Here is a 27,386-nt window from a genome sequence, read left to right on the forward strand (position 1 = left end):
AAAGTTTTTTTTTAACTAAACATTCACTATTGACAAAGAAACTAACCAAATGTGAAATCCTGATTATCCGGTATAACTTTAGCATTATCGGGAGTAGGTGGGTAGGGGCAAGAACCTCCAATACACTTTGTATTATATTGGGAAGGTTCTAACACTCCGGTTTCTATACATTTTAAAACACCTGGCCCTACAAGACTGTACCCACTATAACACCGAACATCAACATAATTCTTAAATTGAACCACTGATTTCTACAAAATAAAAATCAAAATTTTGTAGCTATTTTGTCATATTTTTTTAGTTTAAAGGCAAAATTCACAATCAAAAAAATTTAGCTTAATTTTATCAGAAGCAATAGTAATTTTTAGCAATAGTAACCATTGGTATTTTAAAGATAATAACTTTATAGTTTTTAATCACATTTGTCATTTTTTTTATCTATTTATGACCCTAATGCAGAATAACCAACTTTAGGGCCTAAACATAGAATAACATTTGTTACCCTGACCCAGTTTCAAGTTTTGCTAAATTAAAACTTGCCAAATTGAATTTTAATCATTATTACTCAATGGTTTTGGGCTGGAAAAGAGTTCATACCATTTATAGCGCTATGACATGGAAATAGTGGGAATCAAACAAATAATCTTAAGTTGTAAAGTCAAGTGTTCAATTGTTTTGCATTTCATGCCTTTAAATAAAAGCTATTCAGACAGATTATATGGTAGATTACTTTTTTTTTTTTTTTAAGTAAGTGTAAGAGGTTAGTTGCTTACATAAAAAAGATTAAACATTGTACCGGCAGCATGGTGTAGTGGTAAGAACACTTCCTACACCACTATGCGGTCGTGGGTTTAATCCCCTCTGCTCTCATGCTGTAGCGCCCTTCAGTAAGATGCTATAAACGGTAAAAACTTCTGCTGAGCCAGCACTTAATCAGCAGCTTAATTATTGGGCAATTATAATCTATATAATATTTCAAACTGTTAAACGCAACTTGAAACTGGGTCGAGGTAACTGATTTTACTCTATGTTAAGGTCGCGCATTTGACCTTCCCACATCGAGGATAAAGATAAAGCTTATACAAAAAAAGTAGAATAGTGTTCAATCTTACAACTGTTATTTAATTTTTTTAGAAAACTTTATGTTTTGAGAGGCTAACACAAAAAAGATTAAAATAGATTAAACGTTGTACCTTGACTGATGAATTTGGTATGGTTTCTACTTGACAAGTGACAGGTTGGCATTTAACTAAGTTAGTGTCAGGTTGCCATCTTCCATCTGAGTTGCACATATGAGTTCTTTCTATAACACCTTGACTGTACCATGCACCTCTGTGGCATCTGGATTACAAAAAAGTGTAGTAGTTTTAAAATTAAAGTCATATGTTAGCGATTATTTTATCTTCAAAATTAATAAAGTGGTGTCACTGAACACAAAAATGGTTTCAACTTTAAATAATTTCACCTACTTTTTAAGTTATACAACTTTAAAAAAATAAAATTAATTAAAAAAAAGGGAAGCCCTGTTTGTAATGACGTAGAAAGTACTAGCGTGTATACATTCACTACGCTACTTGGTACTTTTTACGTCACACAAAAAATATGGTAACCTTGTTTTTTATGTTAATCATTTTCCAGTATTTTTGAAAATTAAATTGTAAGTAACACAGACATTTTTAAAAGTTCTAAAGCCATTTTGTGATTCATTGTCAACCATACTTACGTGCTATATATATCACTTACAAAATTGCAAAACTCTGTTTTATAACACTTTAAGATTTCTTTTTCACGTAAGAAAAATTTTGAAACAATTACCGAAAAGTAACTTCACCAAATAATTTAAAATCAGTGAAGTTGATTCGATCCGCAAGTGCCATTAAATTGTTGTCACATTCCACTTCTGAACATTTCAAAGTTGACGGCTGGGGGTCAAACACACCAGAGTTATTACATCTCGCCTAAAGTGAGAAAAATAATCACTTATAGCTGTGAAAGTTTAAAATTTGTTTAGATTAAAATTAAATACTTAAATCGAATCACCAATGTTTAAAGGCTTTTTTTGTATATATCTTTAACCTCGATATGGGAAGGTTGAATGCACGACCTAAACATAGAGTCACATCAGTTACCCCAACCCAGTCTCGAGTTACCTTTAGCAGTTTGGGATATTATATAGATTATAATTGCCCGATAATTAAGCTGCTGATTAAGTGCTGGCTCAGCAGAAATTTATACCGATTATAGTCAAGGGCGCTACAGCATAAGAGCAGTGGGAATTCAACCCACGACCTCATGGTGTTAAAGCAAGTGTTCTTACCACTACGCTTGCTTAATAGTCAAAAATAAATAGTAAATTGTATCATCTTAATAAAAACTTGATTAAAAAAATTTTTGTCTTTCATGAATATGGTAAAAATAAATGTATCTTGTGTGAACTAATCAGGTATTTGTTAAAAAAATAAAATGTTTATTTTGTTCTAAAAATCACCTCCACAACTTTTAGTTTATGGTCCTTAAAATGTTGACCATTAGGACACTCATATCTTACAGTTGAGTTAAACCAGTAGTTGTTGCTACCAATTTCTCCTGATAATGTGGTCCCTGGAACCTGAAAGTCAATAAATTGAAATTTATCAAAAGTTATGCATTTAAAATGACCTATTTAACTTTAAAAAAAGTAAGATTATTTTAATAACAATAAAATCATAAGTAAAAACATAAAATAATAAAAAAACTTATTTTTAATATTTAATTTAGATTAACTTGTTTTTTTTTTCTATTTTTTTCTAATTTACAAAAAAATTCTTAAAGTTAAGTATGGTATATAGAATGTGCCATATAGTTCAATAAGAAAAATCTAACCTGGCCAGGAGGTAAACAAACTACTACTTCACATCCAGACAACGAGCTTAACATTGGCATGTAAGCACGATTGCTTTGGCATGTTACCGCTTGTTTATTAACTCTAGTCGACGCAATCCAGTAACCTGGCTTACAATTTACTGATAACTGCATGCCAACTGCCACGTAATATTCTTTCGTATCTAGATTGCAAAAAATCATATTTTTATAATTTTTAATTGATTAATGGACATCTTACAAATTTTTTTTTTGCTGCAAGTAGTATTTTTAAGATTAAAAGATTGCAAAATAATACATTCCAATTTAAAAGTTTTCCAAAGAAGTATTGTAATTGCTAACAAGTTTACGTAACCATAAAGCATAACAATGTAAAAAAGTAAATATAAATAAATAAATTAATGAACCAATTTACCAAATCGATCAATTTTTTGCCCACTAGAAAGATAAATTTCAGCGTTTTTAGGAAACAAATCCGGTGATGGACAAGATAGTTTTCTGCATTTAGGTAGTGCAGTAAAATGAGGTATCCACAAAGCTGAATAAAACAAATTTAAAATGTATGGCACATTGTTAAAATAGCAAAATGATATTTACATACCAAATAAAAAAAAGCAATAATGACAGGCAGCGTGGTGTAGTGGTAAGAACACTTGCTACACCACACATGAGGTCGTGGGTTCAATCCCCACTGATCTCATGCTGTAGCGTCCTTGGGTAAGGCGCTATAAACGGTATGAACTCCTGCTGAGCCAGCACTTAATCAGCAGCTCAAATATTGGGCAATTATATTCTCTATAATATTCCAAACTGCCACAAGCAACTCAAGACTGGGTCGGAGTAACTTATGTTACTCTATGTTTAAGTCGCGCATTCGACTTTCCCACATCGAGGATAAAGATATATACAAAAAATAAAAAAAACAATATATTATTTTTGTTATAGACAATAACCTATTTTTTCTGCTTTATTTTGTGTCTTGCAAGGCACAGCACCGGTACATCCTACACAGGACAGCAAATTTTTTTTAGAATTTTCACTTGGAAAATTATGTTCTTTGTTTAAATTGATTATTTTATAGCAATCAATAATAATAGGTTCAACCAACAAACCTTTAGTTGAACAAAACATAGAAACAGCATTAGAACTAGGTGATATTTCATATCCACTTTTACACAAATAGGTCCAAGTTTCATTAGCTTTGAAACCTCCTGAGCCACTTGCATGTTCCATTATAGTAGGTAATGTACATCTTAGAAAAAAAAAAAAATCAAAATGAAATTTCTGATTATTTTTTTACGCAGACGAATGTATTTATGATAAAAATATATATATTATGTAGCTTGAATTTTTATAGTCAAATAACAAATTAAAAATGATAACAGCTAACACCGTGCTTAAAAATTAGGTAAAATATTTAAACAAAATTAGTTCACTAATAAACTCGATTTTAATTAAACTAACTGTAATTGGGCACAGGTTATATTATCTGGGTGAGGATACCAATCTCCATACCACATGCAAGTAAACTCAACTTTGCTTAAACCAGTCCAACTATCCAGATAACCATTATTACATTCTACATATCCTGTTCCACCATAAAACTGGTTTGACATCAAATTGTCAGTGTAGTGAACTACAGCATTGGGTCTACATTTTAAATTAAAAGCATAAATTTAATTGGATAAAGAAGCAGATTTTTTGTAACATTTTCTTACAAGAACCAATATAGGTTAATTTTTATAAAACATTTAAAATTTGTTAAGATTACCAAATTAAATTTGGCCAGCAGTGTGGTGTAGTGGTCAGAATACTCTCCTATCATACACAAGGTCCTATGTTTGATTCCCAGTGATCTTATGCTGTAGCGCCCTTGAGTAAGGGGTTATAAATGGTATGAACTCCTGCTAAGCCAGCACTTAAACAGCAGCTTAATTACCGGGCAATTATAATCTGTAATAATCCAAACTGCCACAGGCAACTTAAGGCTGGGTTGGGGTAACTGATGTTACTCTATGTTTATGTCGCGCATTTGACCTTCCCACATCAAGGATAAAGATATATACAAAAAAAATTGAAAATAAGCTGTTACTAGGTTATTATTTTTGAAAGAAAAATAATGAATTTGTAAACTCACTTAGTTCTTAATTCAGGACATTGTACTTTCACACATTCATAATTGGAGCCATTTACAGTTACAAAAGTTTCCCATAAACCCGATTTTTTACAAGATGCTTTGAATGTTTTACTTGGTTCACTCGTTAAAGATAAAGGTTTGGTTATATATCCAGGTTTACATCGGTAAAATATCTCAGCCTTTATTAAAAACAAAAAAATATATATATAATTTTTTACAAAAAACAGTTACAATTAAAGTAAAAGTAACCAATTATAATATTAATATACTTAACCCTATAGGTAGGTAGCAAAACTTTAATTTTATTAGGTGGTAATCCGTTATACAATATGTTACTACTCAATTTTAATATTTATTTAAAACAAACAAAGAAACTATAAAGCAACTTTGGTGCATTAATACCACACTTAAACAGACGCAAGCTTTCTAGAGATTTTCCCAAGCATTTAATAAATGCCAGATGTCGATGACAAAAAAAAACAATGGAAGTAGAACAAAAATATTTATTATTGTGATTGAATTGTAAAATAAATTAATTTCAGAAATTGTAATAATAGAAGTACAATGTAATGAAAGGTTTTTTATGTGTGGTCTTTAATGATTTCTGACCTAACAGTTTTATGCACTTATGTGTAATACTTACTGAACTAATATTTTTCCATCTGATTATTAACTATAATATACTTATATCAAACAACATTTTAAAAGTCAAATTGCAATGTAGATTTAAATAAGCAGTACTTACACCAACATTGGTCCCTCCAATATAATTTTCAATGTAAGAATTTTCAATCTCAGGAAAGGGTCCACACGCCATAGAAGCACAATAGGGGGTTGATGTAAAGTTTGATGAAATTCCTGGTGAGTTAATTATCCAGTGACCTTCCAAACCACACCACACTATATTATTTATTAAAAAATTTGTTAATATTAAGCACCAATAGAATATTTACTAAACGAATTTTAACTTCAACTCAAATACATTAATAGTGTAAAATGATACAATAAAATAACTAAGTTATTTATCTATTTTTTTTGTATATATCTTTATCCTCGATGTGTGAAAGTCGAATGCGCGACTTAAACATAGAGTAACATCAGTTATTCAGACCCAGTCTCGAGTCGCCTGTGGCAGTTTGGGATATTATAGATTATAATTGCCCGATAATTATACTGCTGATTAAGTGCTGGCTCAGCAGGAGTTCATATCGATTATAGCACCTTACTCCAGAGCGCTACAACATGAGGTCAGTGGGGATTGAACCCACAACCCCATCTGTGGTGTAGCATTTTATTTACATATAACTTGCATACAACTTAAATTAAACAATAAAAATAACAATAGCACATCCCAATATTAAACATAAAACCAGGATTCCCCCCATCACCATACAAAACTTTTGATCTCTTAACACAAATAAATTGTACTAACCACTACTAATATAGATAGATGTTGCCAATGATTTTATTATAGCAAATACCGGCAGCATGGTGTAGTGGCAAGAACACTTGCTACACCACCTTTAAGTCGTGGGTTCAATACCCACTGCGCTCATGCTATAAACAGTATGAACTCCTGCTGAGCCAGCACTTAATCAGCAGCATACTTATGGGGTAATTATAATCTATAATATCATCAACTCGAGACTGGGTCGGAGTAACTGATGTTACACTAAGTATAGGTCGCACATTTGAACTTCCCACATCGAGGAAAAAGATATATACAATAAAAAATTGTAGGGTTATAGATATTTTTTTAAAACTACTATAAAAAAGTCTAAACTTACCATCAATAGAGCTTCTACCTCCCTCTTCATCAGTGAACAAAAAACCCTCTTTGCATTCGAAACTAATTTTACTTCCATAAAAAGTGGAGTGATAATCCAGAAGATTTGTGTTTGGTATAATCAAGTTGTCAGGATTTATGCATTGAAATAAAGAACAATTTAATTGGCTGGGGTCAGGTTGCCATGTGTTAGCTGAAATGCAAGTTGATAAAAGAAATGTGTCATTGGGCAACGTCGATAAGCTGTGACCAGTGTTACATTTGTATTCAACCTGAATAATAAAGTAACAAATAAGTTTAATGTTTATGTAATTAAATAAAAATTGTTAAATTAAGTTTAACAATTGTTAAATTAAGTTTAATTTTCTAGGTTAATAAAAATACCAATTTAAAATATTTTAGTTAAGATTATAAACATTTCAGTCGGACAAAATTGGCGAAGTATAAAATGAGTTAGAAAGTATCGATTTGATTTTAATTTCTAAATTTTAACTCTATTTTAGATATTTGTATAGGTCGCCTTACTGTTTGACATCCATCATACCTGAGAATTTTACAAAAACTAAATTTTTGTATCATTCAAAAGATTCCTGATTAAAAACTTAAAATTTTCATAAAATCAAATACGAAAAAAATTAAACAGTTTTGTTATATTTTTATAGCATTTTTTTAAGTTTAAAAAGTCGATTGTTTTTAAGTCGATTATCTATGGCTTTTGTGATAACAGTAAAAAACAATGTATGTTAAATAGCACTTAGTTTAAAGTCACAAAACATTGTTAATAAACTACCAATTTTTAATTTTTTTTGATAGCATTAAATTTGGTATGCCGGTATATCAGGCATTGTTAGCTTGAAAGAATTTTGGTTCCACTAAACTAAATATTTTTCTGTTGGTTTAATCCCAAATAAATTAAAGATAAGTTTTGAGCACATAAATGAAAAATCTTGCTTACCAATTCAAATTACAACATGTTGAATTTTTTGTTAAAAGATTTTTTTTTGTATATATTAACATTTTTTGTTAAATTATCACAAAATGTGTTGCACAAAGTGTTTAAAAATCTACTTACATAACTAAAAATTAATTTAAAGCGACCCTTTTTCTAATTAACTCAACTTTATTTCAATATTTAATATAAACACTTCTATAGAAAACATAAAATTACTTACAGTACTTCCATATAAAGTGTCCAAAAAATTTCTGTTGGCATTTGTAACTAAAGGTGGATCATTACATGATATAGGACTACAAGTTGTGGAAAGTGGGTCGGGTTCCCATATTCCTCCTTTGGTGCACTTTATTGTTTGATTTCTTACCCCTCTCCTTAATTCATACCCACTCAAACACACCACACTTGAGTATGATTCCAAAAGATAAGAATTTACTAAAATTTTAAAATAAAAATAAATAACAAAATTAATTTTATGGTAGACCAAATTAAACTAAAAAGCATGTAGATATAACCTAAACAATAATCTTACATTCGATTAGCGCATTAGCAGGAGATTTGGGTAAATCACAGTAAAATTTAGAAGCTGGCAAACAATGAATGCTGTGAGGGATTGGATCCCAATGCCCTTGTTCTAAAATAATTCATTTTAAATTCTTAAATAAGATTGAAAAAAGATCACCCACAGTGTTTTAATCACACAAAAAAATTTGTTTACATAAAAACCGGCAGCGTGGTGTAGTGGTTAGAACACTTGCTACACCACACATGAGGTTGTGGGTTTAATCCCCACTGTTCTCATGCTGTAGCACCCTCGAGTAAGGCGCTATAAACGGTATGAACTCCTGCTGAGCCAGCACTTAATCAGCTGTATAATTATCAGGCAATTATAATTTATAATATCCCAAACTGCCACGGGCAACTCAAGACTGGGTCGGAGTAACTGATGTTACTCTATGTTTAAGTCGCGTATTCGACTTTCCCACATCGAAGATAAAGATATATACAAAAAAAATATATATATATAGTTTTAGACAATAAAAATAACAAAATTTATGATTGAATTTTTAAAGCTATGTTATATTAAAAATTAAAATAATATTCAACCTGTACAAGTTATATAAGCAGTTGTTCTGTTAATGGAAATGTAGTGAAGAGGTTTACATTCTACTTCTAGAACGTGTGACACGTTGAAACTAGGATAAGTAAATGAGGGTACTGTTGTCATACTATCATAAAACCCTGTTGTCGAGGAGTTTACTATATTGGGTATTGTTGTTGTCCTCACGAATCCGTGATCAGTCAAAGTCATGTTTTCAAAAAGTTCCGGCTGACTGCATTTTGCCGGAACAAATTTGAGAAGGTTGAGCGAAAAAAGGCTAATTTGTTGATTTTGAGAAATATCCCTGTTTTAACAAAAAATAAAATTTAATCAATTAGGATAAATTTATTTTGAGCTTAAAACTAAAAAAAAAATCTCCCCTTTTTCTTTTTTGTTGAGAAAAACTTTGCAAATTATTGTCTAGCAGGCTCCAAACCCCGTCCATTCCACAGATCAACGTTACAGTCCTCAAGGGTTCATTGCTCTCAACACCTAGCAAAACATGACCATTGTTTGCAAAATAAGTGATGGTGTCTTGGTATTGAAATCCAGATATAGTTCGATTTGAGTTTGGTTTTGGACCAGGGTCTTTACAATTTACTTTTTCACACGTAAGATTAAAAGGATCTGTAGGCTCCCATATAGCTGTTTAACACAGAAAACGAATAAACATTAAAAGAACTATTTTGTTTTGATAAAAATAACACTTGTTAGCCCGACCGAGTCTTAAGCTGCTTTTGGCAGTTTTAGAAATGATTACATTGCCGGGTAGTTAACCTGCTGATGGTAGGGCTCAGGTTGATGTTATACTGCTTAAATTGTCTTACTTAAAATCTCACATGGTTACATTGGGAACTAAACCAATTATTTTAAAAATAGTTGATTTTCACATCTATGTAAAAGTTATTGAAAATACAAAAATATATTTTTACAGTATAATGAAATGTTAAAACTATCATTTCGCAAAATACTGACTAATTTTACTGTTTTTATGCATCTCACCAGTTTTCCCACACTGCAACACTGTTGTTTGCATGCCAGTGTTTGAAGACACCTCACCATCAGGACATTTAATTTGGTACTCTGTGCTTATTGGATATTGAAATGGATCTGAAATTAAAAAAAAAACTACAAACAAAACTTAATGATGTTTATCTTAAAATCAGTAGTAGAGTTTTATTTAAACTTGTTTGTATTTAATACCGGCAGCATGATGTAGTGGTAAAAACACTTGCTACATCACACATGATGTCGTGGGTTTAATCCCCACTGCTCTCATGCTGTAGCGCCCTTGAGTAAGGCGCTATAAACACTGTGAACTCCTTCTGAGCCAACACCTAATCAGCAACATAGTTATCGGGGAGTTATAATCTATAATATTCCAAACTGCTTAAGGCAACTCGAGACTGGGTCGGAGTAACTGATGTTATTCTATGTTTAGGTTCGAACTTGACCTTTCCACATCGGAAATAAAGACAAATGCACAAATAATCAAATCCCCTCACACCAACTTACTTGTTTGATTTTGTTACAATCACGTACCTTTCTCATTATATGAAGTTGTTATTGTAGTTCGTGGTATGAAAGGAGGTGGCTTGCAAGTTTTTGGTCTACATGCTACTTGAACATCCAAAGGGTTATATGACCAAGTTCCATCATGTTGGCATGACATGCCCCAAAAGTCTTTGCCGGGCACACTGTGATTTTGTATAGTTAAAATACGTCACGTTTTACAACAAACTGCAGTACAATTTTAATAAAATAAAACCATTATATAACTAGTATTAGAGCACAAAAGCAAAACATTTCTTTTTTTGTTTATTTTTGATGTGCGGCTACACAGGCAAAAAAACATTTAATACCCCGCCCTAACCTTTGGTTGCCTTCCACAGTCCTATATATTAATATTTATATTACCTTACTATGCTTAACAGCCTAAAAGAAGTACTTATTTAGCACATTACTAATGGTGTTAAGACACCTCAGCAACTCAAATCAAATTAAAAAGATAGGGTAAAGCCAAATGCTGTAATTACTACTGGAAACTTAGCCTCTGTTGCTAAATAACGAAGGATTTGTTGCGGAATACCGTTGCCGAACAACGTAGAATTTTTAATAAAGCAGCATAATAACCAAATAACGTAGCATTTTTAAGTCTAAATAACGTAGTTGCTTGTGGTTCGACTTCAAAATTTTTTGCACAAAAGCGCATCGCATTTATATTATCAACTCTGAGGTTGTTATTTGTCTGTCTTGTTAAAAATAACTGGTGCTATACCGGGAAACTACGTGGTGGGGAAGGCAAATTGTAAAAATAGGGTGGACAACACACTAAAATTCTCTATAATGTCAACCCTGTTTTCAGAATCTAGAGACTCCACTGGTGCCAAGTATTGATTACACAGAAATAAAAAAATAAGAAAGTTTTACCTCCCAATATCAGAATCCAATGGTGCAAAATAGGTACCATTATAGCATCTAAACACCACTTCATCTCCATAGAAATAAGGGGGATTTTCTCTTGGATCCTTTACTCTATTTGCCCCTTGTACATCCCCTGGTCCCGAACACTTAACAGGATAACAAACATACAAGGCAGGATTAGGTACCCATTTGCCCCCTCTTTCACATTTTGATTGAAAACTTGAAGTAAATATTGAAGCTGGGTAAAGTTGGTACCCAGTGAAACAAGTGTAAGTTGTAATATTTAAATATTTCAATCCATTGAAAGAAATATGAGAATATTCAATAAGACCTACAAAATATAGAAAAATAATTAAGTCATTTAATTTTTTGTTTAAATTTAAAGTGTACAAAGCATAATTAAAAACCTTCAAAAGTAATATTAAAAAAACTATGTTAAAAAAAATGTCAACATTTCAAAAAATTAAAAATTATTTTATTATCCAAGCTCTAAATTTAAAAATTTTAAAACATTTTAGTTGTGTATTTATTTAAATATTTGACATAAATCTTAAATCCTCATACCTGGGTGTGGACAAGTTATTGGGGCACAGTCTACTGTATTATAATCAGGTATCCAAACCGAACTGTATTTGGCTTGTTTATTACTAGTTAAAGCTGAAGTGGTTCGCGTTGTTACGCATTTAAGATGAATAGATACCTCTGGTCCATTTGGTGCTATCCATTCACCGTTATCACATTGGTAACTAATTTTTTTAATAATAGTTAAAAAATAATTTTAATAATAGTTAAAAAAATTTAAAAAAATACAAAAAAAAAATACTAATTTTTTTAATAATAGTTAAAATAATTAATCTTGATTCTGAGAATGTAAACTTTATTGTTTGTTTATTACAGTTTTATAAAACAAGATTTAAAAAAAAATTAAAGAAATAAATGATAATATTTATGGCTATTACCTAAACTAGGTTACACAATATCCATTCTGTAGCTATATAAAATACTAAAAAATCCGAATTGTTTAAATTTTTGTTTTTTGTACTTTCTAATTGGTGAAAGTAATAACTACTGAAAAAGTCAATTTTTTAAATTTATATAAATTTCCGATGTCACAATAAAAAATAAATTTTAAACAAACTTATTTTAAAGTAACAGGCCTAAAATTTGTGATTACCTAACAATATCATCATGTTTGTAATATCGATAATTTCCAATTAAAGTTGCCTTATTTGGAAGAATATTAGGAAGTGCAGCACAGAGTACAGGTTGACATCTGAACCATATAAAATTTTCATTTAACTTGAAATTTAATCTAACCTCAGGAAGAAAATTAATAAGAACATTTTTTTTTCAAGAGCAGTTAACTTATCTAACTATGTAGTTTTAACAGTTCAGATAAACTGAATTAAATATCCCCTTTTTGTTAAAAACTTAAAATAAACTAATACATTAAAGTCAAAGACACTTTTTGTGTTGCAAATTAAATAAAATATGGGCCGACAGCGTGGTGTAGTGGTAAGAACACTTTGCTACACCACATATGAGGTCGTGGGTTCAATCCCAACTGATCTCATGCTGTAGCGCCCTTGAGTAAGGCGCTATCAACAGTATGAACCCCTGCTGAGCCAGCACTTAATCAGCAGCATAATATACTTACTGGGCAATTATAATATCCCAAACTGCCACAGTCAACTCGAAACTGGGTCGGAGTAACTGATGTTACTCTATGTTTAAGTCGCGCATTCGACTTTCCGAAATCGAGGATAAAGATATATACAAAAAAAATAGTTCAAATAATACATTTATTTTATAAATTCCTAAATGTTAAAATAACTAAATATAGATTCTCGAATGTAACCTGATAGATTGAATGTCAGGATTTTTAGTATTGGGATGCCATGTGCCGTGATGGTCGCAAATATAATGGATAAAAGAGTGAGATAAGTCGATCATGTAACCAGTGTCACAAAACAAATATGCAGTATCATCTGAAACGAACTTGTCCGGGTACATCTACAATTTTTTTTACAAAATATATATAGTTCATTCTACAACACTATTTCTTTTGTCATTTTGAAATGTTTGAACTTTTTGGCAAACAAGGTATAGAAAATCAAACTTTTTTTAACACATTTTGTTATTTTTGATTTTTAATTAAAAAAATAATAAAAAATAAAATAAGTGATAGTTTTTTTTTTGTTGTATATATTTTTATCCTTGATGTGGGAAGGTCGAATGCGCAACCTAAACATAGAGAAACATAGTTACTCCGACCCAGTCTTGAGTTGCCTTTAGCAGTTTGAAAAATTATATAGATTATAATTGCCTGATGATTAAGCTGCTGATTAAGTGCTGGCTCGGCAGGAGTTCATACCGTTTATAGCACCTTACTCAAGGGCACTACAGCATGAGATCAGTGGAAATTGAAGCCATGACCTCATGGTGGTGTAGCAAGTGTTCTTACCACTACAGCATGCTGCCGGTTAGATTATGCCTTGGTGACAATTTTTAAAACTTTTATTACTTGTGTTTTGTTTATAAATGTTGCATGGGTAATAGGTGGCAATTCATCACATGTTATTAGTTGGCAGTCAATGGCATAAAAAGGTGGCAGCCATGTTCCATCGGCCTGGCAAGTAGTTGTTACAGTTTGAGACATGTCACTAATAATTCTCCCGGGAGTGCATGTGTAGTTTACCTGTGTTAAATATTCATGATATATTTAAAGTATATTTTAACATGCAATATAAGTTTATTTGGAATTAAATTAAATTCGTATCTTATACAAGATAATATAATTTAGATTTTACCATTTTAATCAAAATTGCTGTATTTAAAAATAAATATAAAAACTGTTTTTAGTTTATAACATTTTCTTTAATTAAATTTTTTTTACCCACCTTGCCCCTAACTTTAAAATTTGAGCCTGATCTTACAGCATGCACCACTTCACCCGGATGCCTACAACTTACCTCAACACAGCTCAAATTTGAAGGATCGGGGTACCATGTACCATGCTCATTACATCTAATTTCTTGCAATATACTGTCTGCTCCATACCAATAACCCTGTTGTAAACTTTAAATTAAGTTCCCAAAAAAACTTTTTAACACTTATTTCATTTTTGTTTTTATTATTTAAGCATTTAAATTTTTTATTATAAACATGTATTAAATTTTATTATAAACATGTAATAAATCTATTAAAAAAAATAAACAATGTAAATTGTTCTAGAAAAAAATAGCTGATGTATACCACATTTTTTTTGTATATATATCTTTATCCTCGATGTGGGAAGGTCAAATGCGCTTCCTAAACATAGAGTAACATCAGTTACTCCAACCCAGTCTCGAATTGTCTTTAGCAGTTCGGAATATTATAAAGATTTTAAATGCCCAGTAATTTAGCTGCTGATTAGAAGTTGGCTCAGTAGGAGCTTATACCGATTATAGCGCCTTACTTAAGGACGCTACAGCATGAAAGCAGTGGGGTTTAAACCCACTACATCATGGTGGTGTAGCAAGTGTTACCACTACACCGCGCTGCAGGCAATTGACATTATGTTCAGAAACAAACTATTAGTGAAAATGAAAAACTATACCTGTAAATTACCCAATAAAAAAAAATAACAACCCCTTTTTTCACATACCACTTAACACTTACTGTGTTTAAAAAGTTCTAAAAAAAAGGTCCTTACCGAATTGCATTGAAATTGAAATAAATAGTTGTATGAAAATTTATTCTTTTCTGGACTATACGGTGACCTGTGTGCATTACTAATATGACCAGGGTCTGGACAAGTTAAAGCTGTACAATTAATTCCTGTTTCAATTATATTTTCAGACCATTTATTCGAACTCATACACTCTGCTGTAAAGGATTTCAGACCATTTCTAAAATAACAATTCGTTAAAAATGTATGTTGTGAAATTAACGATATAATTACAAGTATATTGTAATTTTTTTGTGTTATTACGTTTAAAAAGCATTCGAAATACATTTACTTATCACTTGAAGCTGCATGATATAATTCAGAATTTAAAATCCAAAAACCATCGTCACAAATCACTTTTAGTTTCGAATTGTAGATTGGAGTATAGGTTCGATTTACCCCAGGCAAGTACACTATTTTACCTCTGTATAAAGGTAGCCCATGCATTGATAACAGGGTTTTTGGTGAGTTAACATAAGCCTTGGAGTGGGGTAAAATTTTGGGGTTGGGGCAGCGTAATATATCACATTTTTGATCAATCTGTAAAAAAAAATCAAATTAAAAATTTTAAAAATCAAATTAAATTTTTTTTTTGCACACTGACTCTAGTTACTCATGCATATTGCATGTTGTTTTTTTTTAATTTTTCTTATAACTATTAAATAAAAAAAATTAAATTAATAAACCTCCCCCCCCCCAAAAAATTACCAGCTTATTTTTCATTTCAATGTTACTCCAAAGTCCATTTTCCCTGCATACGAGTTCAAAAGTAAATACATCTTCTCTAACCCACCTTCCAAGATCACATTTATATTCGACTGTTGTTGTGACCGGATGGCTACTATCTAAAAATACAACAAATGGAGAAAAGTCCTGCATATTAAATGTGTGAAAAACAAATTTCCATTGATATTTGTTAATGTCTTGGATCAAAAAAAATTTTTTTCTTAAGATGCTTGATCCACTATTAGTGATTTTACCTAAATCTTGCATTTTAAACTAAATTTAAGAAAAATTTTCAGTATAATAAATAGAGAGAAACACAAAGTTATGGAATTTTTTAAGAGCAGGCACAGCAATAAGAGTTTTCTAAACTGTTTATGTGATGAAAATTAAATTTTCAAGCACCTTTACATGTTATTGAAAGTTGCTCTTTATTATCTATGCATACCAAAAGCTAGTGTACAGTTCAAAAACTTTTATCAGTAAATTTTTTGATATGGTTTGAAACAGAGAACAAATATTTCTTAGCTATAAGTACACCAAATGTAATTAAAAAAAGGTGCCATATACCCTACAGGCCTTTGCAAAAAACAGAAGCATTCAAGTGTCTGTATATGTATGTGTGTTTGTTAGCTGCATTTTTGGTAAAAAATATCCAGTCTCTTAAAATGAGGGTAATTTGATTATTTTGGTTAAACCTGCACAGCTAAATATAAAAATGCAAAAGTAAATATTTGGTTTAAATATTTTACTTTTATCAAATCTTTTATCAGAATTTATCAAATCTTTGATGTTAGGGGCAACAAAATGGTGATCAGGTATCCCATTCTGTGGTAAATATTTATTAATATTTTGAGTTGACCCTTCAATATCGGGGGGTGGGCCACAATCAACTAAAGTGCAAGATATTTGGCGGGGGTCTGGATCCCATTTTCCTTGACTAAAAATATAAAAAAAAATTATACAAAAATTAATTATTCACATAATTTTAAAATAGTAAGAACAGTAAATTCAAATTCAAATTATTCTTATAATCTAAAATTCGTATTATTACTAACAACAATAAATTTTTAAATCACAATGTTAAAAATAAAAAAGTTATACAAATTCAGTTAAAAAAAGAAAAACTCTTGCCCAACAAAGTTAAAGTCATATATTAGATATATTTTTATACTCAAAAATTAATAAAGTTGGTGTCAGTGAACACAATAATGACTTCACCTTTAAATAATTTAACCTACTTTTTAAGTTATACAACTTTAAAAAAAATTAAAATTAATTAAAAAACAAGAAAAGTTAACCCCTGTTTGTGATGACGTAGAAAGTACTAGCTTCTATACATTTACTACGCTACTAGGTACTTTCTACCCCACACAAAAAAATATGGTAACCTGGTTTTTTATGTTAATCATTTTCCAGTATTTTTGAAAATTAAATTGCAAGTACCACACACATTTTTTAAAGGTTTTAAAGGCACTTTGTGATTTATTGTTAACCATACTAACAAATATATACATCACTTACAAAATTGCAAAACTCTATATGATAACACTTTAAAGTATTGGAACTAAATCTTTTTAAAAAAATAAATCTTAACGACCTGTTGCAAGTGACTTTTTCATAAATATGTCCTTCCCTTAGCAAACAAATATCAACAACACTTTGATCATCTGTCCCATAAACTTCCCAGTAACTTTGTACACCAGTAGCACTATCATCACCTTAAAAGTATAAAAGTATATTTAAGCATAACTTACTTGTCAAAAGAATTTCAAAAAGGAACAAGTCAAAAGAATATTAAAAAAAAAAAATTTTTCGAGAATTTTTAAAATTTTTGTTTAAATTTTGTGTTTCATTTTAGGCCTACCTGTTACCACTAGATATACTTGATCAGCTCCTGTCCAGAATGTTTCACTATCCCCATTGGTCGTAAGGTAAGCTCCCCGAGAAGCCGTCTTTAGTGAGAGCAACCGAGCACGACTTCCGTCTTTGACTTGTGAGCATTTCCATTGTTGATAAATGTTTGTTTTATTGCATTTTTTTACTGTGACTTCAACAACGTCTCTCTAACATAATTAAAAATTTTTAGAAAACCTTAAGGCATTAAGGCTGAAAAAGTTGTTTAAACCAAAGATCTATTAACTTTTATTCAAAAATTTGAATTTTTATCCTATAATTCTGAGTTTGTGATTTTACTGGCAGCATGGTTTGGTGGTAAAAACACTTGCTACACCACACATGAGGTTGTCGGTTTAATCCCAACAGCTCTCATGCTGTAGCGCTCTTGAATAAGGCACTATATATTGTATGAACTCTTGCTAAGCCAGCACTTAATCAGCAGCATAATTATCAGGCAATTATAATCTATATTTCATCCCAAACTGCCACAGGCAACTCGGGACTGGGTTGAAGTAACTGATGTTACTATACGTTTAGGTCGCGCATTCGACTTTCCCACATCGAGGATATAGACATAAACAAAAAAAAAAGAATTTAAATCTAAGACCTCAGTTTAATTTCTACTGGTGCTATATTGTAGCTGATAAAATAAGTTATTAGAGGTACTTATTTTTGTCATATAAATTTAAACAACAGGTATGATATAACTTAAATAACAACATGAAGTTTTACCTTTAACGTTGGCCATGCAATCGCTGTCAAACAATTATCAGTGAATTTATTTTTCAAATGAAATGACCAATGCCATGTCCATAGTTGTCGTGGTGCAAAACTCCTATCACAATCGGAATTAAGGGTCACCTTTACAGAGTCAGATCCAGGTTGAATGCGATTTAAAGGGTCATAAAACTCTGGGTCAGCACCCCCAGTGACAGTTACACAGACTCTCCAGTGTGGTGCAAATAAACGAAAAGCTCGTCGTAACCAGTTAAACGGAGAACATCGATAACTAAAATTTAAATGTTTTGTTGTGAATTAACATGAAAAGTAGATAAAAAGTTATCTTAAAGGTAAACGCATTATGTCACATATATTAAAAAAGAAAAAAAAGGAAAAAGAAAACAAAAACTTTGCTTAATAAAAGTTTATTAAACAAAAAGTTAACTTAGTTAACAATGTTGTTTTTTAAATAAAACAAATTTGGCAAAAGTTTTTAATACCTGTTAATAATGATATCTAATTTAAACCTAATAAAAGAAGATTTTTCGTATATTAATCACAATTTTAACCTATGGCATTACGACGAAAGTTAAAAATGCTTTCGAATCCGATTTTCATTTGATTTTAAAGACAAGAGCCATAATTAAAGGGAGAGTGAACGCATTATTTCACCCAATAAAACTAATAAATTTTCTTAATTTAAATTTCAAAAAAAAGATTTTTTTATTTTTATTTTGCATGCGAAAAGGTGCCTACCACATGTGACGTCACTGTAAAGAAGTTGGTTAATTCGCTTGTACAGTTTATTATGTAAATGTTTTTTGCAATTGTCAAATAAAAATTTGATAAACATTTTGCATTAGGCCTACTTAGAAGGTTGGTGTAAAAAATTTTTTGTGTCATTTTGTTAAGACCACAAGCAAAAAATATGACTTTTTTTGTAATTTTTTGTGTTGTTTATTTCTTTTGTATGAATTTTAAAAACAAACTTGGTGATCCTCAAACTTTATTCAGTATTTAAGTATTTGTAATGTGTTTAAAACAATCACCACTTAAATGTAACTAAATTACGGGCAACCAGTCCAAATTTAATAACTTATATTTTTTGTACTTACTTCACATGCAACCCTGATCTACGTTCCGATCCATACAACAAAGCCCCATCCACATCAGGTGGTACATCACAATATATTTCACTACACTCGAGTGATGTTATGTTTATTGGTAACCAGTCACCTTGTAATCCACATGTCAGGTTAACAGAAAACACCTCACGATCAAACCAATACCCTGAAAGTTTTACAAAGTTGTTAAATTGTTTTTTATATGGTGATGCAAAACAACAATAAACTCAAATATTAATAACCGGCACGGTTCACTCCTGCTGAGCCAGCACTTAATCAGCAGCTTAATAACCAGGCAATTATAATCTATAATATCCCAAACTGCCACAGGCAACTCGAGACTGGGTCGGAGTAACTGATGTTACTTTATTTTTAAGTAGCGCATTCGACTTTCCCAGATCGAGGATAACGATATGTACAAAAAAAAATAATAATACAATCATTTTTGTTGTACGACATTTCATTTAATTTATCATGTAATATTGAAATTTTATTTTTAAATAGTTATGATAAATGCAGATAATCTTAAAAGGTTTGAAATGATGCCAACACTAAACTTAAAATAAGTATTACCTTTTTATACTCAGTATAAAAAATCTCATAAAATTATTCCATATAAACCATTGCACTTACCCGATAAACATTTTAACGTGATGTTGGATTTGTAAATATTGTAAGTAATAACTGGTTCAACTTGCTCAGCATTAATTTTAAATAATAACTGTTTGCTTGGCGTTGGGCAAGTTACTGGTATACAAGTCATATTATATTCACTTGGTGACCAACTAAAAAAAACGTATTTCTATATTTTATGTAAAGTAGTTGCAAAATATAACATTTAACTTACCATTTAAAGTATTCAAGTAGCGATATAATTTATTTATGTTAAACAAATTAATATTAAAATTCTTAAAGTATCTGACAATACATATTTTCCACAAAAAAATCTTAAGATAGAAAAAAGTACAACTTAATAAAAGTTTCAATAGCAAGATATTAATATTAATGCATAACGTAATATCTAAAAAAAACTTACGCTGCACTAGCATTACACTTAGAGTTGATTTGTTTTTGCCTAAAATAAAACCACATTCCATCTTTGCAAGTATAGTTGGCAACTGCACCAAAGGTTACAGCATCATATTCTAGTTTGGCATTCTCTACATGTCGGGGAGTTGGACATTCAAGCTTAAAAGATAATTTAAAATTAATTTTATTGATTAGCCCACTGTTGTTATGTCTTTTTCTCCATATTTTGGTTTAAAATTTTAATTTCTGTACATTTGTGAAAACATTTGAAACCGACAGCATGGTGTAGTGATAAGAACACTTGCTACATAAACATGAGGTCGTGAGTTCAATCTCCACTGCTCTCGTGCTGTAGCACCCTTGATTAAGGCACTATAAACGTTATGAACTTCCGGCAGCATAATTATTGAGCAATTATAAATAATATCCCAAACTGCTAAAAACACCCCAAGACTGGGTCGGAGTAGCTGATGACACTCTATGTTTATGTCGCACATTCGAGCTTCCAACATCGAGGATAAAGATATATACAAAAAGAAAATTCAAATAAAATTTGATAGCATTTTTGTTAATTTAATGCAAATGCTAAAATAAAGTAATACTTTTTTCAATACACACCAACAAATAAAATTTTTCTTTTAAATCTTAGTCTACCACAGGGTTCTTAACCTTTTTTGCCTTGTTTACACCTTGCTGAATGAAAAAGGTAAATTTTACCTCCATTCTTTTGGTGGCCCTTAGTGAAAAAATGTATAACATCTTTTTTTGTTTTGTTTACCACAGAAAGTTAAAAAAAAAGTTTACTTAGTTACCGAAGACACAATTTGTTCTTGACCGGGTCCTGTGAAAAATAACGCCTACTCAAATGTTCCAGATAACTATAATATCATATATGATTCAGTAAATTAACCCCCTCAGTCGGTAAAATTTACCCCCAGGGGGGAAATTTACCCCACGTTAAAAAACCCTGGTCTACCACATAAAGGGACTGTAACTTAAAAAACTAAAAAAAATCTTACAGTGGAACAACGAGATGTAGAACTTAATGGGGTTTGCCAGGTTTGATCCTGACTGCAAGTGACCAAATGTTCATTCTTCCCAGGGCGAAGTTGAGTTCCTTCATGGCATGTGTAAGTGGCAATTGTGCCATAACGATAAAGATTTTCTATAAAAAATGTCGTAAATTAGCCTTTTTTTTGTATATATCTTTATCCTTGATATGGAAAGGTCGAATGCGCGACCTAAACATAAGTTACTTTGATTCAGTCTTGAGTTGCCTGTGGCAGTTTGGGATATTATAGATTATAATTGCCTGATAAATATGCTGCTGACTAAGTGCTGGCTCAGAAAGAGTCAATACCGTTTATAGCACCTTACTCAAGGGCGCTACAACATGAGAGCAGTGAGGATTGAACCCATAACCTCATGTGTGGTGTGTCATGTGTTTTACTACTACACCACGCTGCAAGTTCAACCCTCCAGCATTTAAAATCAAAATATTTCAATCTAAAAAAAACAAAGATAAAATTTTTACCTCCAACAGCTTTAACAGTTAAATTCATGCCAGGATAATCCACAGGAGCTGTGCAATTAATTGGATGACACTTTAGTTGTTTCACCATTTTTTCTCGAGTAACACGATCATCAACATAAGCTAACACTTCATCACTATTTTCATCCTTTGTTACCTAAAAATATTTGCCAAGGTCCATTTATTACCCATCGACACAACTTAGTTTGGTTTAAGTAGAATTTTTTTTAATTAAAAAAAAAGATTAAACAATATTGAAAATACATAAATGAAAAAACAAAAAAAAATGTTTAAATAAAAAATTAAGGTTAACTGCAATTTTTAAATAAAAATAATTTGGTAAACATTAGTGGAGTTTTTTAATTTAAAGATAAAATTCTGTTACTTATTTAAAAAAAATTTTATAACGCAATGCTTATTTAACAACACGTATATTAAAAATAAAGTATTTTCGTGATTTAAATTAAAAAATAAAATAGTAAAAAATCACCTCCCATTTTAGATATTTATTACAAGTAATCGATGCATAATAAGTTTTGCCCAAAAACCTATAGCCAGGTTCACAGTGAAGATGTATTGTACTTCCATAAGCAAACCTTTTATTATTGTTATTCGAAGAATCAAGGACATTCATTGAATACCTAGGTTGATATGGGTATGGGCACTGCCATCTAAAAGCAATGATAAATATCTTTAATTGTTTCGATTTAAAATTGATATTAAATGTGTTGTGATCAAAAATAAAACAGATTTTTTTATCATTTGTCATTTTTTGTTGCTTTAAGTGTGTGAAAAGCTTACACAAAAAAATAAATAAAATTTTATTTACAAAATTTAAAAAATTAAAACTTACAACTTGAAAAAAAAAAAAAAAAATTGGTTGCCATTTGATATGTACCCAAAACTATGTGGCAAAGCCTATGCGTACTAGAAATTATGATAATAAAACACAAAATTTCAAGAATTTTTCAAATAAAGTAGTGTGAATTTTAAAATATATACAACCCCCCCAAAATACTGGCTTGGTTTCCTGTTTTTCAGTGAGTGTTATAACATATTACTAAACTATAATAGTTCCCTATCAACTTATCATTTGACACAAGGTATGGCTTTGATTGTATAACCTAGCGCAATATGAAGAGTAAATATCAATTGAATATGATCTCATTAAGAATAGCTTTTGACAAATCAATTAAAGTATGAATCAACTGCCCTAAAATTTTACTTACTTTGCTTTGGTTTCACACACCCTTCCAGGTAATCTCGAACCCACAAACCTGGGTTGAAATATTGTATCCTTATTGTTCGGAAGTGAAAGAGTCACACCCCAACCCGGTACTGGAGTTTCAGAAGGGGATGTACCATCAGTGCGAGTACACAATGTGTCCCCTAATTGTTGGGGCTGTTTTATAAAATATAAAACTTTTTAAAAAGAAAGTATGACTGTAAAGTTTACGTCAGGGTACGAATTAATGTTTATAAATCGATTCGCTAAAAATAAGGTCTAAATTTTAGAGCAATGATTGGCCGAAGTTATGATCTTCGTTTTTTTATAACATTTTGATGCCTTGCATTGCATTTTTTTTGACGCTTGGCATTGGTCTAAAATAGCTTTGTAAAAAGTACATAAATATACACAAATGTTTTATTATTGTCTAAACCATTTTTGGTGAATTCGGTATTTCTAATATATTTGTAAAAAACAATTCGCTAATTTTAGAAAACGATTCGTTTTTTGCAATTGGCAACCTGTTATTTCGTTCCCTGTCTGTTCTTTTAAACTTTTAATATTATTTTTTTTTAAATATTAGTTAAAACAAAAACTATTTTAGGGACACTTCCTCTTAGATTAAAGTTTATCTATACCATGAAATTTGATGTATTATCTGTTTTAAAACTTGATAATTTCAATTTGGCAATGTTGTTAACTTTTTAGTTAAATACAAGTGTTTTCTAAATAATTTACCACACAAAGCTTAAGTCCAGGAGCAATGTTATACGAAGCTAATGTGTTTGGCACAGCACAATCATCAGCTTGAGTATGTGCAACAGAGACTACTGTTTTCTCGTCAGTGTTGGTCATAAACAAGCAGCCACACCATGCCAGTTCTGTAAAGTAACAAATATTGTATAAAACATTAAAAACAACCCGAAAAAAAATAATAACTTTATTCCATGTAATAACAAGTATATAATTTTTTTATATATCTTTATTCTCGATGTGGAAAGTTCGAATGCACGACCTAAACATAGAGTAACATTTGTTACTCTGACCCTGTCTCGAGTTGCCTTTAGCAGTTTGGGATATTATATAGATTATAATTGCCCTGTAATTATGCTGCTGATTAAGTACTGGCTTAGCAGGAGTTCATACTGTTTATAGCGTCTCACTTAAGGGTGCTACAGCATGAGAGCATTGGAAATTGAACCCACAACCTCATGGTTGTGTAGCAAGTGTTCTTACCACTACACCACGCTGTCGGTCACACTTATTATTATTAATTTAAAATAAACTTCATTACCACAAATAAAAAAAATTACTTTCATCAGGAACACCAAATCCAGTAACAACTTGATTCGGACCGGTCGGGGCTTGAGAAAACCCGTTTAGTGATGCTACAGACGCCCCTGTTACATTTTGAAGGCATTTGTGGGTCTCATAAAAAGTAAAACTACTATAAGATGGAATTTTTTCACGGTGAACAATAAAGTAAGTATCTGTAAGATATTTTAAAATACATTTAATTAAATAACTCATAATTTTTTTATAACAAATAATTTTAGTTATAATTAAATATATATTTTTTAAATGATTCAAATTAAAATTAAGAGAAAATATAATTTAATTTATGTGACGGTGCAAAAAGTACATGCATTCAATAAAACCACTTAAGTTTCATTAACAAAAATGATGCCATTTTATCACAGTTAAAATATTTTACAATCCTTAGTATTTACAGCAACTAATTTTGCAATAAATTAAAACAAAAGATATTAAATAAGATTCCAATAATGCCAATTTAGCTATACAATTTCTCACACTAAAGTATAAGTTAAAACAAAACATTTTTTTTGTAATTTATAAAACAGCAAACATTTTTTGTTACTACCGGCAGCGTGGTGTAGTGGTAAGAACACCTGCTACACCACACATGAGGTCGTGGGTTCAATCCCCACTGATCTCATGCTGTAGCGCCCTTGAGTAAGGTGCTATAAACAGTATGAACTCCTGCTAAGCCAGCACTAAATCAGCAGTATAATTATCGGGTATAGTCTCTATAATATCCCAAACTGCTAAAGGCAACTCAAGACTGGGTCGGAGTAACTGATGTTACTCTATGTCGCACATTTAAAGTCGCGCATTTGACTTTCTCACATCAAGAATAAAGATATACACAAAAAAAAACATACCTGAAGGTTTAATGTCCCAATGGCACAAATATTTGGCAGAAGGATAAGCTTGCCACATCGCCAAGTAGCCATTTGAAAGATAGCCACCTACGTGTATCTCACCATGCCAATCTGAACTCATCACTAAGTAATTACCTTTTTCGTGTCTAAATAACACAAAAACAATAACTAAAAAATGTTAATAAAAATTGATGTCATTTGTTTAGTCCTAATTTCTTATATTCTTTTATCTAATTTCTTTTTATTGAAGTTGCCTTAAATCATTTTTTTAGCATTGACTCAAGGATATTGTTTTAACATTAACCTCCAATTAATTAAAGGTTTTGTCAGGATAACACAAAATTGATGCCTTACTTAACAATGGGTTCTGAAAGAGCTCTTGCTAAGCCAAAAATTAAAGCAATATAAGATTAACAACATTAAAGATTGTCAGATAACACTTATGACTAAGTCGCCAAACAAATGTTTTCCTAGGTTTAAGCTACAATGTCAGTCTTTACACAATAAAAAACGAAAACAAAATCTTATTTACTGTACAAGGAACGAAATACCGGGTCGCGTTATGTGAAGCTTTTAGCGATTAATTTACAAATGTTTAATGATACAATGTAATTTAAAAATGCAACGCAAGGCGTTAAGTGTTACAAAAACACAAATATCATGAATTGGGTCTAATCATTGCCTTAAAAATGCAACCACATTTTTAGCGAATCGATTTTTAAACGTTAATTCGTACCCTGATGTAACATTTGTCTCCTATCTTTTGTATAATAAGCCATACTGGTATGTTATAGTATATTATTGCAAAAAACTATGTTCAACCGTCTACAAACTCACATCACCACTATTTACATACAATTCATTTCAACACAGTTAAACTAACAAGTCATGTGATACATCCTATGAAATGAAGATAATGTGTGAACACATGACTAAAGGTTTTAAAAGTGACTAAAATAACTTAAGGTAAAAAGGATATATAACAACTTAAAGGAGAACTCAACAGAAAAATAAGGCCAGCTGATATGTTTTTTTAAACTGTACCGAGTTTACAACTGTAATTAAAAATATTTTTGTGTCTGTAATAAGCCTGATTCAATGTTTGAAAAAATCCGATGGCAAACTCTAAAGTTTTAAACCCAGTACAGTTTAGAAAGTATTTTTTTATTATCTGGCCTTATTTTTCAGTTGAGTACCCCTTTAAGGTAAACAAGAAAAAAAAAGGTTGTGTACATTACCACAAAAAGGTACCATCTAACCTTAGTTTAAGTAGATGTCCACCATGGGGGCCACAAGTTAATGATTGATGTTTAGAATTAAAATCACATTCAACAAGATGAACACTATCACTTTGTGTACCGTTTTGATAAATTCCTGGCTTGTCGAATGAATCAACACTTATGCATAAACCTGTTTTCAAAATATATATAATAGAATGTAAATAGCCTATAAATTTACGAGGAAAAATACCGAAACTTTTTTTATTAATTTAAGTATTAACCCTCAACAAAAAAGACTTTTAAGCAATGCTGTATATTAGAATGATACTTTGTTATTTTATGTTGGTACTACATAAAAAAGATAAACTTTAAACACACAGCATAAGTTATATAAGTAATAGGAATGCTACAAATAAACAAACATTGTACTTTTGACACATTTTGGCTGCAAGATCTAAATAATTTTATATGAATCAATTTTGCTCTAAAATTAAGATGTTGCAGAACAACAATATTTAAATAAATGTTTAAAACAGGTGAAAAATAATAAACTATATATAACTGAACACAAACTAAATAAGATTGCAAAGACTGACACTGGCAGCGTAGTGTAGTGGTAAGAACACTTGCTACACCACACATGAAGTCATGGTTTCAATCCCCACTGATCTCAGCTCTTGAGTAAGGTGCTATATGAACTCCTGCTGAGCACTTCAGCAGTATAATTATCAGACAATTGTAATCTATAATATCCCAA

The 27,386-nt window shown here is 30.8% G+C and overlaps 1 protein-coding gene across 1 annotated transcript in view; it reads right to left on the reverse strand.

Annotated features, from left to right (window-relative positions):
* The window catches only part of LOC145745891 (uncharacterized), a 50,330-nt gene that overhangs the window by 7,677 nt on the left and 15,267 nt on the right, over positions 1-27,386 (reverse strand). Inside the window, exons 29-70 of the mRNA XM_082564071.1 lie at positions 26,661-26,819; positions 25,764-25,791; positions 25,410-25,555; positions 24,540-24,716; positions 23,965-24,107; positions 23,228-23,400; positions 22,489-22,669; positions 22,002-22,155; positions 21,487-21,632; positions 20,475-20,626; positions 20,072-20,223; positions 19,430-19,604; positions 18,327-18,603; positions 17,563-17,761; positions 17,296-17,416; positions 16,448-16,635; positions 15,681-15,817; positions 15,265-15,512; positions 14,958-15,153; positions 14,161-14,328; positions 13,785-13,958; positions 13,119-13,273; positions 12,435-12,533; positions 11,825-12,006; positions 11,267-11,591; positions 10,379-10,533; positions 9,839-9,946; positions 9,295-9,481; positions 8,842-9,140; positions 8,267-8,368; positions 7,955-8,169; positions 6,784-7,054; positions 5,742-5,896; positions 4,997-5,175; positions 4,324-4,509; positions 3,972-4,111; positions 3,275-3,397; positions 2,863-3,044; positions 2,489-2,608; positions 1,816-1,958; positions 1,194-1,341; positions 47-251 (exon numbers count right to left, since the gene is read on the reverse strand). Coding sequence (XP_082420197.1) covers positions 47-251; positions 1,194-1,341; positions 1,816-1,958; positions 2,489-2,608; positions 2,863-3,044; positions 3,275-3,397; positions 3,972-4,111; positions 4,324-4,509; positions 4,997-5,175; positions 5,742-5,896; positions 6,784-7,054; positions 7,955-8,169; positions 8,267-8,368; positions 8,842-9,140; positions 9,295-9,481; positions 9,839-9,946; positions 10,379-10,533; positions 11,267-11,591; positions 11,825-12,006; positions 12,435-12,533; positions 13,119-13,273; positions 13,785-13,958; positions 14,161-14,328; positions 14,958-15,153; positions 15,265-15,512; positions 15,681-15,817; positions 16,448-16,635; positions 17,296-17,416; positions 17,563-17,761; positions 18,327-18,603; positions 19,430-19,604; positions 20,072-20,223; positions 20,475-20,626; positions 21,487-21,632; positions 22,002-22,155; positions 22,489-22,669; positions 23,228-23,400; positions 23,965-24,107; positions 24,540-24,716; positions 25,410-25,555; positions 25,764-25,791; positions 26,661-26,819 — 7,173 coding nt within the window. The remainder of the gene's footprint in view (positions 1-46; positions 252-1,193; positions 1,342-1,815; positions 1,959-2,488; positions 2,609-2,862; positions 3,045-3,274; positions 3,398-3,971; positions 4,112-4,323; positions 4,510-4,996; positions 5,176-5,741; positions 5,897-6,783; positions 7,055-7,954; positions 8,170-8,266; positions 8,369-8,841; positions 9,141-9,294; positions 9,482-9,838; positions 9,947-10,378; positions 10,534-11,266; positions 11,592-11,824; positions 12,007-12,434; positions 12,534-13,118; positions 13,274-13,784; positions 13,959-14,160; positions 14,329-14,957; positions 15,154-15,264; positions 15,513-15,680; positions 15,818-16,447; positions 16,636-17,295; positions 17,417-17,562; positions 17,762-18,326; positions 18,604-19,429; positions 19,605-20,071; positions 20,224-20,474; positions 20,627-21,486; positions 21,633-22,001; positions 22,156-22,488; positions 22,670-23,227; positions 23,401-23,964; positions 24,108-24,539; positions 24,717-25,409; positions 25,556-25,763; positions 25,792-26,660; positions 26,820-27,386) is intronic.

The sequence above is a fragment of the Corella eumyota genome, chromosome 3 (assembly GCF_963082875.1).
Source record: "Corella eumyota chromosome 3, kaCorEumy4.1, whole genome shotgun sequence".
Classification (NCBI taxonomy): domain Eukaryota; kingdom Metazoa; phylum Chordata; class Ascidiacea; order Phlebobranchia; family Corellidae; genus Corella; species Corella eumyota.